We start from the raw sequence: 16,554 nt of genomic DNA, 5'->3' as shown, positions 1-16,554 counted from the left end.
GAACTTCTGGGAAGACAGATAATTCCCTCAAGGGAAATAAGACATCACTACTTCCCCCACCCCCCACCCCCCCAGTGCTTTTGTCATCCAAAGATGCAGCTGCCTTCCATCTGACTTGTATGTGTACATGCCCTTAAAGGCTGAGAGAGGTGTGTGTGTTACGCAGGCTTATGTTGAGGTTTGTCTTGTTTTGTGTAACCTGGACAGAGTAACTGATATTCAGGGCTAACAGAGAAGGTGTAACAGCACCAGCAGCTTTTCTGCAGGTTAACATCCTCCTGGTACATGGGTCCGGACCATTCAAGCACAGAATTAGTTCTGTTTCTACCTATCACTGACCTGGAATAGGAAGAAAAGCTGCTTCTTGGACTATTTCCCACCACGCACATATGCTTGACCTGACTTCAGTTGGGTATCATCCCTTTTCTGTGAGTTCAAAGGCCTGTGATCCTGTTTGGAAGTGGCTGGCAGTCACTGCAGAGGAATAGAGATTCTGTATTCTAGAGAATATCTGAGACGGGGTTAAGCAGTTGTCACCCAGGAAAATGAGGTTGGATTTTAAGCCCTCAAGTCTCAGATGCTGAACAGCTTGAGTTAACAAATCCTGACCTCGGATGGTGTGAAAATCCTGAATGTCTGTTTTTCCCTTTTGTTGTCTGAGCACATGAAAGGTTTGAAAAGCTCCCATGTTCTTCAGAGAAAGAGGTTATCTCATTAAGGGGTATTAAAGGAAGTTGTGGGGTTTTTATTTAAAAAAAAAAAAAAAAAAAAAAAAAGTAATCTCTGCTCAGCTCACTGGCCTGTTTCCAATCAACCTGCCTCCTCTTTCCTGATAAAGACACCAGTCAGACCTCATCCTGTCTCTGTGACAACCTGACGCCTGCCTGATCTGCCACTGGTTTCCCTTTAGCCGGCTCCTTCCAGTATGAGGATTGCTAAACCTTGGTGTAAAGGCAGAACTGTTTCTCTTTTTCATCGCTTGATGGAGAGGGACAAAGGCAGTGTTTGCAGAAGTGTAGGGGAAATTCATGCTTTAGCCTGATTGATTCCTGCGTCAGCACGCTGGGGAACAGCTGCCCCAGATAATGATATTTAATGACCCTGACAGCACCTCAGTGGCTACTTAGAGCAATAGATTCGTATGTGTACAATGAGTGATAGATTTATTAGGAAAGACGATTTATCAAACAGCCATGTGATGCAGGGAGCAGAGGAAAGCTCTTGCTGCAGATTCCGGGATAAGGATGGATCGTGTACTGCCAAGATTTATCAAGCTGGCTTCTCCCATGTCCTCACATCACTGCTGTCCCCTCCTCCAAAAGCAGGGCTGTGAGTTAAACACGGGTTGGTCTTTTGTTGGTACTTGGAGAGCCTAGATCCTAAAGACTGGTCTTGGCTGGTGTTTTGTGGTCTCCTGAACTTTTCCTGCCTGAATGCCAATGGACGGATGTGGACTCTCTGTCCTGCTATAATTTGGGCCTTTTCTTCATCTTTCTATAGTTGGTTTTAGCCATGTGGTGCTGAAGGTGGTTCACCTTCTGCAAAGCACTCTGAGCAGCAGAGCTGAACACTGGAGCTGCCAGCCTGTTTGTTTTGCTGGGTAAAAACCTCCCACATGCATAGTGGCTTATTCAGCTTACCTGTGTCCGCTGGCCTGGTGTGGATGGGAAGCTGACCCATGCTTTGCATCATGATATAAAAAATCAAGCCTACTTGAGCTGGGAGGTCAGTACAGGCTTTGCAACACCTGCTGCAGGACCCACTGTACACCCTTTTACCCAACCTGGTGAAAAGCCCCTGTGTTTTGGAGCAGCAGTGGCTGATGTAAAGCTGCACTGCCCCAGGTGTACTGGTGATTCAGATGACAGTGGCTGAGAGCATGGTTCTTGGCAGCAGGGAGAGCTAGCTGTGTGTGAAGGTCATTTCTGATGGTGTTTGTAACAGTGTCAGCCTTGCCTTTGAAAGTTGCTTTCCCTCTTTCTCCTGATCTAAGTGATAATCAAATGTCACTAGCCTCTTTCCAGAGCCTTGTGCTCATTGCAAGCAGCACATCAGCTAACAAAGCCTACAGCAGTCTCTTTCCATGCCTCATGGACAAGAAAAAATTCATTCTGTCTCTGAAAAACACAGTCTTAAACACTGGGACCTGAACTAGAAATTAAAAAGGGGCCAGTTCAAAGAGTGTGGAGATGTGGCAGGGATCAGCCCTTCATCTGGCTGTGTTTTTTATCCCAGGGTAAGGGACTAGCCAGGACAGGCACCTCTGAAGTCTCTAAAAGGAGAAAGTTGAAGGAGGAGCTTGCAAGCCTAAATGCCATACTGCTAGGGCTCCCAGACAGATGGGTTCTTGTTGGCTGGGCCTGCCGAACACAGAGAGCTCATCTGGAAACAAGGCTGGCATGGCGAGGCGTTTCCCTGTCAGGACCGATAGGAGCACAGAGGGTGGATCTGCATCTCCAGGTGGAGTGGGGCTGATGGCAGAGAGAGGGCTTCCAGAGGCATTGAGCTGTTGGCAGTCTTCTGAAGAATAGCAGCTTACACACTTAGCTGCAAAACTGATTGCCACCTCCTGTGGGTGAGTGCCAGTGGTTAAATTCAGTGCAGCAGTCGGTGCTTGAACTGCTGGCCTTATCTGTGCTTAGAGATCTCTGTTCTCTCAGAGGTGGTGGGTGTGTAAGGGTTTGCCTACACACGCTCTCATCCCTTTCCCAACTGTAAAAGCTCCTCAGGCTGCTGTGTCAGCCCTTTCCTGCTCGTGCCTGAACTGCCTTGGGAGACTGAGCACAGGTACCCTAAGGGGTGTGACAGGGAGCCTGTCTGCTGTGCTTCCCTGGAGAAAGGACTAGTCTAGAAAAATCACTTGTTTAAATCCTGGTAATGGTGCTTACAGTGAAGCCTTGATTTGAGTTAGGGATAAAAGTTTGTTGGCTCAGCCAGCTCTCGAGCAATGCTATTAAAAGCAGAGACAGGGCCCAGACGGGTCGACCAGGTAAGTATGAATCGTCCTCTTGGGGTGAGGAGGATTCCTTCCCCAAACTGTAATTCCTTCCTTCCTTTCAGCTCCCTTCAACCTCAGCCTTACGGAATTGTAGAGCTGCTCTTAGCCCAAGTCCTTTACCAGTTTTGGTGCCTGTCTCCAAGTCTCTTACAAGGTTCTTGGAACAGGGTGTCTCCTGCAGAAGGCTAAACCAACTAAGCCTTCTGTTCTGCTGTTTTGGACCTCAGGCTCTTTTTTCCTGGAGGGTTTAAATCTGTGGTGGCGATGGATTGCTCCCTAAAGAGACTTGAATATCTAGCTTGTTTTTTTCCCCTCCTTTCTCCAATCCTGATCAAGTGGGTGGTGTTAGGGTGAGCTGCTGGAAGGCATGGCACAGCAAAAGGGACTGAGCCAGGTAAGTCTGATGCACTTCTCGAAGCAGAGGGGACATAGCTCGCTGGGGCACAGCCCTACCTCTTTATTATTGGATAATATTGGATAATAACTGTCTAGCAGCGTCATGGGAAAGGATATGGATTAGGAAAGATAACAAAAGGACAGGGCTTGGTGGAGCTCAGCAGCAAACATTGGGCTATTGTGTATTAAGCAGCTAACCCGATTAATTGCAGCCTGTTACAGCCTGAGATGCCCAGCTCTATAGGTGAGGACTGTTGGCTTTAAAGACATTGGTAGCATGATTATCGCTGCTGTTATTGAAGAGTCACTGGCAAGTGTTCCCAGACAGCTCCCACGTGGGACATTTGCTCTATGTGCTGCTCTTGATGCTGTATTGTAGTTATTAGAAAGTATTGTATTTTAATAAAGAGGCATTTTATAGAGGAATAAACTTCTGGGTTTGGTTGCTGCAGGCTCAGTTCTCTCTCCCTGTAGCACAGTTGGATCATACCACATCTATTCAAGTAATGGCAGCCCTCAAGACAGAGCATTCCCAACCCTGTCTGAACTGTGATCTCACAATTATATGCCCAGAAATAAAATCTCTCCCCTAGCTCTTTCCTCTGGCCAGTAAATGGAGGGAAAAAGGACAAGAATAGCTAGGAAGTCTGTGTTAAGCTCTTTTCTCTGTCCCGTCCCCTTGCAGGATACTGGGTAGAAGGCTTCTAGGGAAGAAACTAGGAAAGGACTCTCCAGCGCGTGCTGGTGAGGCTGACTTTCCATATCTACTAATTTGTCTGATAGTTCTGCTCTCTCCACGAGAATCCTGCTCTTTACAGGACTCCCCAGCACTTCTCTGCAGAGAACTGGTCTCAGACCATCTCACTTTGTGAGCAGGTTTCAGCTGCTGTAGTTAACTGTCGCTGCCATCCTTAGCAAGCTTAACCAGCCAGGCTGGAGTTGATTCAGTGCAGAAACCTGGCATTGCTTTACTATGTCCTTTCACCTGCAGAGACCGAGAATTGTAGAGGAGACTGATATAGGAGGGGGTGACAATTATCTGAAGTCCTGTGTTTCCAGTCTCCTGCAGAGGGATTAGTCCACCAGTGTCCATGGTCCTCAAGGTGGCCTCTTTTCCACATTAGAAATGGAGCTTTCTGCAAACAGCATAAGGAGGGACCAGTTTGATCTCTGCCCCTTTCCTTTCACAGAGCAGGGCATACTGGAGTGGCAAGGAAGAGGGAATTGGACTGTAAATCAGGACACTGTTGCGTGTTCATTCTGACAAGCTTCTTCAACAAAGTTAATTCATGTTCTTGCTTCCCTTTTGGAGCAGAAAAGGCTGCTGCCAGAGCCCAGGGTAAATAATTCACCAAGAGAAGTGAATATATTTATGAAGAGTTAGTTAAAAAGCTGTGCTTCTGTCATGCCTGCTTTCAGAGTTATTGGCTGAGGAGCTCATTTCAGTGCTGTTTGTGGGGGGCAGTGGGGTGAAGCAGTGCCTGTGTGAGTGAAAGAGCCTTGTTAGCTTCAGATGCAGATGGAGAGTGACGTGTGGTGCCAGACAAGACCACTGAAATACTGCCTGAGGAGTTGACGTTCCTGAAAAGAGCACTTTATCCAGGCAGCAGGAGATGAACTGATGGGTCTGGGAGCTGGAGAAGGGGAGCTGAAAACGTAAGGACACATTCAGCCCTGCAAAAGGGTCCAGATGATGGTGCCCACACAGATTTTCAGAGTGGGTGTGTGGAACGCAAAGGTGCTCTCTGTTCAGAGTGTGTTGTTGGAACAACGTGATAAAAACTTTGCTGGGTAGGGCCCAAAGCAGGATGGGGAAGGTGTGGCTAAGGCTGCAGAGCACCTGGATTTCATGGGACATGGGTGCTCTGCGCTCAGTGCTTTCCAAAGCATGCACAGCCCTAGCTCAGGCTCATGGTGACACCAAAGTGTGTGTTACTTCCTTCTCACAGAAGAATAAATTCTCACATGGAGAGAGAAGTGACTGTCAAAGCTAACAGACCAAGTCAACAGCAGAGCTCAGAGCTGAGTCCTGGTTGCAGAGGCTTTATGGTGCTTCTGCCAAAGGTGACCGGAGGAGAGAGGACAATAAAATACACAGGTAATTTTCCACCAGAAGCAAACAAGCCTTGCTGGCTGCTCTTTCCTTCCCATATGTTGAGATAAAGCATCCATGATAAACACCAGAGTGCAGAGCTGTTTTTCTCCCTGTGAACTGTTGCTGGTGTGCAGATGTCTGTGGAGACCAGCTGATGTGGGCTGAGAGGGGCCAGCTTCACCGGTTTCACAGCAGGAGTTGTTACCACGGTAGGGGAGGCTACTTATAAATCTTGGTTACTGCATAGCAAACCCTGCCCCAGACGATTAAGAAAAGCATGGAAATGATGCCTTTACAGCAGAGAAGCCCTGCTGAACTGCTTTTTGACAGCCAAAAAGTCCTCGTGGTACTTTTTAATAAATTTTCCCTTTGTGAACGAAACGGGCTCTGCCTGGCCCGAGGCCAGGGTAGTGTCTGAGACAGTTGCAGCAGGAGCTAGCTGAACCTGGCAGAGTGGATGAGATGGCAGGGGGAGTGGAGGTGCCCAAGAGGCTTTTTCTTGCCTTCCTGGTAAGCTGCATCACACTTCTGTGATCTTAGCATGCCCAACATGTGGCTGTGCTTGCCCTGCTGTATGAGCAACAGTCCCCTGCCATGTAGACCCTGCCTTAGGCTTTGGGGCAGCGAGGCTAACGCTGACCCTGCAAGTCCCTGCTCTGCATTAGAGGAAGGAGCCACACTGATATTCCACAACTTTTGCTCATACCTTTCTTCTGGGAAGTAATTTCCCTCCTTTTCTCCTTCTGACGTCTCTCTCCAGAGAATTGCTGTCTTCTATGAACGTATCCATCTTGCTTCCCTACAGTCTCTACACTCATAAATCCTTCATCTTCCTAGAGATGCTGTTTTAGGCTCTGTCATTGCCAAATCTGATCCTTAACTACTCCAGCTCCCACATCTGATGGAGCAAACCTGGTTTTCATGTAACCTCTTTACTGTCATTTCATATAGAAACCTCCTCTGAAGGTTGGAGTAATTTAACAGTTGCTGCTCTGGAATTTACAGAGAGCTGGAGGTCATGAACAAGTAACAGGATATAGCTTCTGCAGAAGAAACTAGGTAAATGAGTTTTAAATTTAACAATCAATGTCTTAATTTCAGACACTTTGCTCTGCCAGCATGGTAAACTCTAGCTGTGCTTTAATACTTCAAATGCCACAGCATCTATAATGCCTGGCAGTTCCAGAGTTGCAGTAGGCTCTTAAACTTGCCCAAAACAGCTCTTAAACTTGCCCAAAACACTGATGGAAGGCAGTTGGCTCTGAGGGCAGGGGGGGGAGGCACCAGCATCCTAGGAAGACATCAGTAGCGAAGTAGACAACACAACTGTTGGGTGGGGATGCAGAAGTTAAGACTGTCTTGTCTTGACATGATGCTGTGCTGTTCAGTATGTACAGAGCAGATGCTCTTGCTTTTATGCCCTCTCTCTTGAAAGAGCTGCTTAACGTTAAACTAAATGAGATCTGTTCCTCTGTTTAACAGTGGTCTGCTGTGTTTTGGCTTGATGGAGGACCAGGATCAAGGTCAAGGTGGGGAGAGATCTTCCTCCTTCCAAAGAGAATGGGCTCAGGAAACTGATGAAAACATCCTCCTCTTGGAATCCATCATGCCACCTAATGTATGAAAAGGGAAGCAAGTGGCATGCTTTGTGAGAGGGTGATTCATTATCATTATTTCCTGGCATATTGATTCTCCGCTTCGACAAGAAAGCTCTGTCACACCATCAGCCGGCGGTGACGGATGGCCCTGCCGCAAATGTGTCAGCAGCGCAACACAGTGCCTGCTTAAAGAAATGGCTGTGGGTGGGGGTAGGGGAGCAGCCAGGCGTGGGCTACTCCACTGATAGTGGGGTGGTGTGGCTGTACGCCACTGCCTCTCGGGATCCCTCGAAGGGATGGCAGGCAGGTACAGTGATGTTCTCACCAGGCTTTCCTTGTGGAAGGAGGAATGAGAGTGGGGACAGAGTTGGAGAAGATGTGACTCAAGCTGTGGTGAATGGATGTGCAAGCTCACTCTTCCTCTGACTTTACCTTTGTGACCCTTAAAATACAGGTGGTTGTCATGTAAACTTTGTTCTGTTTTATTTTTCCCCCAGTTAGTCTTTTACTCATCCCTAGTTTGTGGCTGTCTACCCCCATGCTTTCTAGAGCCACTAAAACCATCCTTGTTGTAACTGGGACCAATGCTCTGAAGGTTGAAGTTCACTGTTGAACCTGTGAGGCAACATCTGTCTTTGGCCCTTCTTCCTGCAATCACAGAGAGGTTATGCAATGCCGCGGTTCTGCAGAACCTCACTTCTGAGCTTGCTTCCCCCTTGCCAAGCCACCTCTTTCTGAATTACATGACAGAGCATCTCTCTCCTCCCTGTTTCCCAGGGTAGCTCAGTTCAGGATCTTCTCCATTATTTTCCATGTGCCAATAGAGAGACAGAAGTGGGGCACCAGGTGAAATATCTCAAAAGCATAGTATCTTGCCAGGGATGCAAGGGAGGGTTAAGCCAGAAACTCATTCTGAGCTTCAGTTCTTTTTCCAGGAACCTACCATGATGGCAGAAAAATCCCCATGTTTTAGACTTGGACTTCTTTTTTTCTGCAATATGCTTTGGGCAGAAAGATGAAGCTTATGTACAAAACAGCATTTTTCATTTACAAAGGTGTTTGTTCTGACTGCAAAACAATCCTTAAACTTAGAATGGCTAAATTATCTCCACTTTGCAGCTCTGTTATGCTTCTATCAAAGTTCACAAAAATGTATTTTTTAATATCTCAGACTCTCATATTTCCCAAAGTGCTCTTACTTGGATATGTGCTCATCCACATTCATTCTTCTTCCACCTGCAAGAATCGTAGGAGAGCTGCCCTATCTCTGAATCCAACACCTCCTGAGTTGAGCAGGACAGGCAGCAGTAGCTGTCTGCAAGGTCTGTTTTGTCTCAGAAGAGCCAGTTTTTGCTCCTCAAAGAGTGAGAGGAGGGGTCTGTAGGGAAAGCAGTTGGACAGTTGTGATGATATTCATCCTTCAGTAAAAATGACGCTCAAACATCTAGAGGAGAGAAGATGAGACAAGAAATGTCCTCTGTGCCTTGTTGACTGCCAGGCCTATCTGTGGTGTGTGGGTTTGGAGTGGGTCTGACACTGTTGGAAAATCAGGCCAAGCAAAGCCCTCAGTTGCTTTTTAAGCACGTGTATAAAACAGGGCTTAAAACAAAGTTTTCATGTAACCTACTAACAGTCCATGGTAGTATTGCTGTCCACCTCACTCTGTGGCTCAGGGTGCTGTTGGTCGTGGTACCTGAAGGTGTTTCATCCCTGGAGCATGTTACTTATATCCTCTGTCCTGTGTGTAGAGGAACAGATGAATGTCTGATTTCGCCAGGATCCTTGTGGTGAAGGAACGCTGTGGGACAGTTGGTGTGGCAACTGCAGGTGACTTGAAATTGTATAGTGTGACTCTCTCTTCAGCATGCTGTCCCAGGTAGAGGAGGATGTGAGCAGGAGCTTTGTGTGTGCCTGAGGATCCTGTCCTGCCTCTTGTCTGCTCAAAGCTGCCTGTCACTCAGGGTCTGTCATCTTCTTTTCATCTTGATTTATCATCCAGCATAACTAGGTTTCAGAGTTTCATTTTTGGGCTTGCCTCCTCCCTCCTCCCAGGGACAGAGAGATAAATCTGGCATGCAATTGTTTTAGCTCTCTGGTCCCAGGAGTGAGAGACTCTTCTGCTGCAGGGAGTGAGAGAAAACACAACCATTCAGGCAGGGCTGCTGTTGTCTTCTCTGGGGCTGGAATTGTGCAGGGAGGTTTCCAGTTTACCCGGCACCACTTCTCTCAAGGATCATGCGTCTGCAGAGCACTAGTGCTAGGGCAGGGGGAGCACAGCTTGCCTTGTTGGAAACAGTGCTAGTTTAGATCTTAGTATTAGATCATCACTCCTTGTAACTTTAATACATTTAATTTCTGCAAGAAGTGTTTAAGGAAAAAGAAGGGTTATGAATTCTAGCTGCTTAAGCCAAAGACTTCTATCCATCATGTAGAGAATCCACAGGAATTCTGTTCCTTCAGTGCTCCCTGCCAGAAAAGCGCATATCAGGGCAGAGGAGAGCCTGTGGGTCTCCAACTGAAGAGATGCTCTGAGGATAGGGTGCCAGCCTGGAAGTTCCCCTGAACTGGTCTTGTTAGCACTGGTGTGCAAAGTGGGGCTTTAAGCCAATGGTGAGAGTGAGTTTGGGGGATGGAAATAGGTTGCTCTTCACTCTGCTGAGCAGAGCAGGTGGAGATTTACTGTCTAGTGTGCAGGGGAAGAGGTGCAAGACTTCTGCAGTTACATCTAGTCCAGATACAGGACCAGCTCAGGATTGGGCTGCTGAGGCTGACCACCTCTCCCAAGCGAGAAGGAAAGGAATGGTCTCGGCATACTTCCAGAGCTGCCTAACCTGGTTTGTGTTATTGCTCAGGGCACCTTCTTTTCTTCCTTGTAGCCTGTGCAGCCCTGGGGAGTGCAGACAATGACACATCACCTGCAACACAGCTCTTTCTGGCTATCTTGCTGTAGCAGATATGGCTGGCAAGTGTCTCCCCTCTGGGGAGCAATGCAGGAGGCACAACAACTGCACCTGTGTTCACAGTGCCCCTCACTTGCTGGCTTGAGTGAAGGCGAGGGGAATTGCACACCCCCAGAGCAATGAGCTGTTGCTTTCCACAGCCCTCTGTGACTGCTCTTGGGGAAGTAAATAGAGCCCAGCACTCCCAAAGTGGCCTGGCCCTGGTGGTGTCATGAAGGAATAGATCTGCTGTCATCAGTCCAGTGTGCATGGAGAGCTGTTAAGACTTGCGCTGTCACTGGGAAACAGTTGGAAGCGAGAGGTTTCCTGAGGCACCACGAGGTGAAATGCGGTGTGTAGCTTGTAAGGGCTCAGCACAAAGCTGGTGTTTGCTGCAGGAAGAAAAGGAGGATTGCTGTGAGAGGAGAAACTGGGTTTTGGAGAGTGCCAGGAGTGCACAGGAGGTGATGTTCAGTTAAGGTTAATCTGGGCTTGCTGTGGACAGAAGAGATGGCGTTCGCTAACTGGTCTGTAACTATCTTTCCTAGTACCGTCCCTGGCAGGGCTTCCCAACTCCAGCCACCTGTGTCAGGCGGAGCAGTACTGGGCACAGAGCAAGGCAGTGTCCTTGTCACCCCACCGTGAGCCTGCCCGGCACACAGCGCCAGTGGCCAGCCTCCTATGGGCTTGGCCGCAGGACTGTGTGCTGCTCTGTTTAATTCCTCTGTATTTATATTTATGACATTCAGAGTTGTCCATAGTAGTAGTCTCAGCATTTTGTTACTTTTTTCATTGCCTGATAATTCACAGCTCTGCTCTGATGCCTCAAACCAGTGCAGGAGACAGCTCTGTGCAAGCTACAGCGGCCCATCCATTGCCAGCACCAGACTGTAAATCTTGCTGCTTGCTGCCCTGCCAGGCAGGGTTTTTTTCCCCTGTTCCTTGTTAACTCCAGCAGCTGATGATCATCTTTCCCAGGTCGATGTGATTTCTGTGACACCAGAATTAGTTTTCTGCTGGTTTTATGTTTTATTTAGGAATAACAGTCTACCAGTAACTGCTTCTGGCTCAAATTTCCACCAGTGGAGTAAATAAGGGCATTAGCCCAATCTCCTCAATTCATTTTGGTCCATAGCATGTTGCATTTTGTGATAAGCTTTGTAAAATGTTTTTAGGCTTTTCCCTGACATAAGTGAAGGGTAGACATGCAGACTTTGTGCCTAGAAGTGATGAATTTTAATAGCAGTCTTTCAGTGCTGCTTTAGTCCCTTCCAGACTGGCTTCTCCACCCTGGGATTAACTACAGACAGCCTGTTCCTCCTGCCCAGGAAATGGCTGGCTAGTTCTTGCTCTATCGTGCTTGACACATCACAGGGACAGGAAAGCTTGGTAGTAGCTGCTGCTCCTGTGCATCTCCCTGTGTACATAGGTGAGGTCTTGGAAACATTAGTCCAGTTGCAGATGTGTAGGAATATTACTGGGGTTGACTGCAGCCAGGTTTAATCTTTTCTTCCTTTAGAGGTCAAAGCTCAAACATCTCTAAGCCATTTTTAAACGGTGATGTTTAGCCAAGGTGTGTGGCAGAAGCATCCATGGACTGAGACCCTTGAGAGTGGTGGGCTTAGCCAGCCGTGTTAGCATTACATTTCTGAAGGGCCCAGAGCAACTGTTTGCTGTTGGGGGTGGGAGGGTGAGTCCCTGTGGGAAGGAGACTGGAGGGAGATGCCTGCCAAAGGCAGTCCTGAGTCCATTCCCTTATCTGCTGACTAGCACTGAAAGCAAGTCGTGATTAATTCCTGTGCACCTTGCCTGTGATGTACCACCTTCTCCAGAGATAAGGAGATGCTCTTGTGGAACAGGAGAGAGAGCTGGTGCCAAGACTGCTGGTGCCAATGGGAGGAGGGTCGTGGGGAGTGCAGACCTGGGCTTGACCTGAAACCTTCTCTCTCTCCAGCTTTCATCCTCATGATTATTCTGGCCCTCATCCGCATCAGCAGAGGCCAAGCTGAAGGTCACCCGTCCATGGCCCAGCTATCGGGCATCCGCAATCTCTTTGGGGTGTGCGTCTACTCCTTCATGTGCCAGCACTCCCTGCCATCCCTCATCACACCCATCTCCAAGAAGAAGCATGTCAACAAGCTTGTGCTGCTCGATTACATCCTGATCCTGGCTTTCTACAGCCTCCTGTCCTTCACTGCCATTTACTGCTTCCGCAATGACACCCTCATGGACATGTACACGCTCAACTTCACCAACTGTGAGATCATCAACATTGCCTTCATTCGCTACTTCCTGGGCCTCTTCCCCGTCTTCACCATCAGCACCAACTTTCCCATCATCGCAGTGACCCTGCGCAACAACTGGAAGACCCTTTTCCACAGAGAAGGAGGGACCTACCCGTGGGTGGTGGATAGGATTGTCTTTCCTGCCATCACGCTGATTCCCCCAGTGCTGGTGGCTTTCTGCACCCATGATCTGGAGTCCTTGGTGGGGATCACGGGAGCCTATGCTGGGAATGGGATACAGTATCTCATTCCGGCTTTCCTCGCGTACTGCAGTCGGAAGGACACTCAGCTGGTCTTTGGCAGTGGGACAGTTAACAAGCACCTCTCCCCTTTCCGGCACACTTTCTGGATTGTGTTCGTGCTCATATGGGGCTTTTCTTGCTTTGTGTTTGTGACTGCAAACATTGTCCTGAGCGAGTCAAAACTCTGATGTGGGGGTAGCGGCATGCTCCCTCCTGGGCTCCAGAGACTTCAGCATTTCAGCTCCCCCTCTGGGACTGTGGAGTGGGGGAGAGGCAGTATGAAGGGAAGTTTCCAGGCCGTTGGCTTGGTGGCACAGGTTAGACCTGGACACAGACTTTCTTCACTCCATTTTGGGTGTGGATGGAGTGGACTCAGCCTTGTTACAATCTGGTTCTCAGACCCGCTATACAAAGCCATGGGGCTGAGCCCTTGGCAGCCTGCACGATTAACCAGTGTCCAGCCATTTCTGCCTTCAGCTCTGTTGGAGCATCACTTTCTCTGTCCCTGCAGTGGCTCTCTGTGTGCTGCAGGTCTCAGCACACAGGAGAGCAGACAGCCTTGGCTGCTCACTACACTAATTGGCTAAATGTCCCTTCTCCCAAAGGCAGGGATGTGCTGTGCAGAATCTGGCAGGAGTTTGGGAGAACTGAGTCTCTTCTTTCTGCTGAGACCCTTCAAATCAACCTCCTGTACCAGTTGAAGGAAGAAATTAGGGTGGGAGTAGACCTAATTCAGAAGAAAATAATTTTGTGCTCTGTTACTTTTTTTTTTTTTTCTAGAGGCATTAACCTGTTTGTGCACCACGGATTGCCTGGGATCTGAGATCTTTTGCTTAGAGCTGGAATTCTCCAGCCCAGGAGTTTACATTCACACTTCTCATCCTGTTCTCCTGTGCTGTGGCAACCCCAGCCGGACAGAGCAATGCCCCTACGCATGCAGGGATACAACTCTTCACCCCTGGAAAGGAAACTGCAGCCTTGCTTCCCTTGGCTCCTGCATGCAGCTCAGTGGCTTCAGCTGGCAGAGCCCTTCTCCCTTTCTTACCTTTGCACAGGGCTGGTACAACCAGCCAGACCCTGACTCCAGTGGTCAGGATTTGTGTTGGCTGGGGAGGTGCTAATTACCCAGTCCTGACACGTGTGAGGCCTGTAAGAGCTCTGGCTCTGCACACTGATGCATTTCCAGCCTCCTGTGCTGGGTAATTAGCCTTGAAACAAGGTGGGTGTTAACTCAAGGGAATGGGCTCGTGCCAGGAGGAAGCGGCAGTGCCCTGGCTCAGCCCTGCCTGCCTGCAGGAGCAGAGCTCCCAAGTGCTCTAGGAGAGCAAAAACTGAAACCTGCTGGAACTAGCCTTGAATCCCCCCCTCTTCTCTTTCTGCACAGGGTTAAGGTGGGCTTTGGGCTGGTGCTGCTCAGCTTATCTGAGAATTGGGCTGCCTGTTACCTTAGGCAGCCAGTGCTCTAGGTGAGTCTCTGCTTTTGAGGCTACTGGTGGTCACTGTACTACCACATGGTGACAAACAGCACTGGGTCCTGTGCTCTGAGACCCTTGGGCAAAGATCATATGGGTTTTCCTAATAATAGGAAGAACTTTAAAAGTTTTCACCTGAAATATTTTAACCCCCCTGCCTTATTAAAGCAGGTTCAAAGCCAGGTGCATGTCACTTACATTAGATCCTCTTGCCCTCTGCACTTGCTGCAGTATTAAGTGTCACTGCTTGCTAAAGCAAGCTTTGAACTGCAGCTCTTTTTAATCAAGCTCTGTTTTCAAGTAGGACTTTCTGGTTTCCTTATGACCTGAAGTGCTCCTCCTGGGGGAATATGCAAGTACCTGGAGCTGTACAAAAACACTTCATGGCTTTTAAAGCAAAAACCTGCACCTCTCAAGCCTGAGCACTGCTACTGTGTCCTTGCCGAGCTGCTTAGAGAGGATCCAGGGGGACTGTTTGCCTCCTCTCCAGCTTGATCCTAGACAGGCATTGGCAGCCCTTGCTAGTGAGTTTAAACATCCCCAAGTGCTCCAGGGAAGCTGATGTGGCATCTTCGGTGCCAAATTAACAAGTTATTTTACAGGTAGCTGATGTTGGTGTCTCATTTAGGAAGAGGTATGTTGGAGGGCAAATTCATGGGGCAGCTGAGCTGGGAGCCACCTGCGAGGCAGCTGGGAGCTGGGCAGAGCTGGAGGGAGGAATTTAATACTGATGAAATGAGCCTTTGGAAAGCTGGAGAGGCTGCAGGGGCTGTTCCTCTACACAAGTGCACAGGTGTGGGTTTATGGAGGGGGCTGAGGCCTTTTGACTGCACTGTCTGCCCTAGGCTGCCCGTGCTTTGCAAGGCACTTGGCTCAGCCTCCATCCCTTCAAGTGCCCATTTCAATCTCTTGCCTTCACATTTCATTGCCAGCCGGAGAACGGGGCTGTTCCGTTATTCCATCTCCTCTCATCCTCCCTTTCCCTCTTAGTGCTGCCCTTGGTCTCCCTCCCTTCCTCCCTCTACTTCATACAGGGTAGCCTCCCACCTGCCTTCCTTGGGGTGGGAGGAGGGAGGGAGCCCAGCCTGGCGCACCCCTCTCCTGCCATCTCTTACAGTTAAAGATGTGCCTTCTCTTCCCTGGCCTGGGTGACCACCTCTCCTCCTCGGCACGGTGCATGGCAGCGACTTCTAAGGGGCCTTAGCTCTAAGAGCTGCTTGCATCCAGGTTCTGGATGCAGTGGTGCAGTGAGGGCTCCCATCCTGGCCCCAGCCTTTGCCGTGGTACCTTACCGAGGACTCTGGTCCCCGAGGAGCATGAGTGCTTTCTTAAATAAATAACCACAAATTCCCAGGCACCCGCTGTCCTTGCACAGCAGCAAAACAAATCTATCTGAGGAATTGGGGTGATTAACGGAAAGAAGCTCTACGGCAGAGAGACCATTTTTCATATAAAACATGACAGCAATGCCTTAAAAATTACTGGATAAGGCGGGAAGGGGAGGGCTCAGCAGAGCCAGCGCTGGCTGGCGGGGGACGCTAGGTGACCCGGGCTCGGCGCGGGGCAGGAGCTCCCTCCTCTTGCCCATCACAAATAAGTCCATTTTTATTTGGCCATTGTCAACACTAACAGTTCGTTATTACAGATTCTCACGTGATGCTTGTCCTGGCTGTAATTAGTTTTTAAAAAACGGGATTGAAAACAATAAAATGCACATTATACATCTGGTTTAGTCTGGCTTCTTTTTCCACCTGCTTCCTCCTCTCGTGCATGCTCTGAGCAGCTATTCCTGGAGGGGACGGCCGTGACTGATGGGGCTGCGGGCCAAGGAGAAATGGCAAGCGGAGAGGCTAATGGAGACCCTCACCTTTTCTTCTCTATTAGCCTCCTGCAACTCTGGGTGGTAGCTGCAAACTCAATTAAAACATCTGTACTTTCCCTTTCTCAATTATGTCTCCTTACACTTAAAACCAAACAAATTGAATTGCTCCACCGCCTCAGGCTGCAAAGGCAGTTTCTGCCAACAAATTTATTATCACCATAAAGCGCAGCTTGATTTATGTTAAAATATTAAAACAGATCTTTATGATGGAAATAAACACTTTCTGCTGTGATTCTCTCGAAGGACCTCACAAGCAGCGGAGGATTTCGGGGCTTGGGCTATAAATCTGAGATCAAACTGGCATCGGGGATGGATTCAGTCTTTTGCAGCACTTCGAAGAGCAACGGCCAGGGAAGGAAAAACAAAAACCTCGAGCCTGAGAGGCAAGTTTAGATGAGGCTTGAACATTGCCAAGGAGCAGCATGTCACTTGGGGCTGGGGGGGTGTGGGGTTAGCTGTTTGAAGGTTTGTGAGAAGATGCTCACAGGCCTTTTTCCCACATGGGTTTGGGCAGTCGGGCCCTGACCCCAGGAGCTGTCGGCATGGGGGCTGCCGGCAGCCCGTAGCGATGCCCGGGCAGCTTCGTGCTGGGACGAAGGTCTGCTTCCACTGGCTCAGCAGCCGGCACCCAGCCAGCACCTCCCCAA

At 49.0% G+C, this 16,554-nt stretch overlaps 1 protein-coding gene across 5 annotated transcripts in view; it reads left to right on the top strand.

The window, feature by feature from the left end:
- The window catches only part of TMEM104 (transmembrane protein 104), a 45,099-nt gene extending 29,347 nt beyond the window's left edge, over positions 1-15,752 (top strand). For all 5 annotated transcript variants that reach the window (XM_069799125.1, XM_069799122.1, XM_069799126.1 and 2 more), the window contains one exon: positions 11,981-15,752. In XM_069799125.1, the coding sequence (XP_069655226.1) occupies positions 11,981-12,741 (761 nt within the window). In that variant the 3' untranslated portion in view covers positions 12,742-15,752. The remainder of the gene's footprint in view (positions 1-11,980) is intronic.
- Positions 15,753-16,554: the final 802 nt, after the last annotated feature.

This window comes from Haliaeetus albicilla, chromosome 12, assembly GCF_947461875.1.
Source record: "Haliaeetus albicilla chromosome 12, bHalAlb1.1, whole genome shotgun sequence".
Taxonomy (NCBI): Eukaryota; Metazoa; Chordata; class Aves; order Accipitriformes; family Accipitridae; genus Haliaeetus; species Haliaeetus albicilla.
Note: the sequence above shows the minus strand (reverse complement) of the source record. Positions and strands in the feature narration are given on the sequence as shown.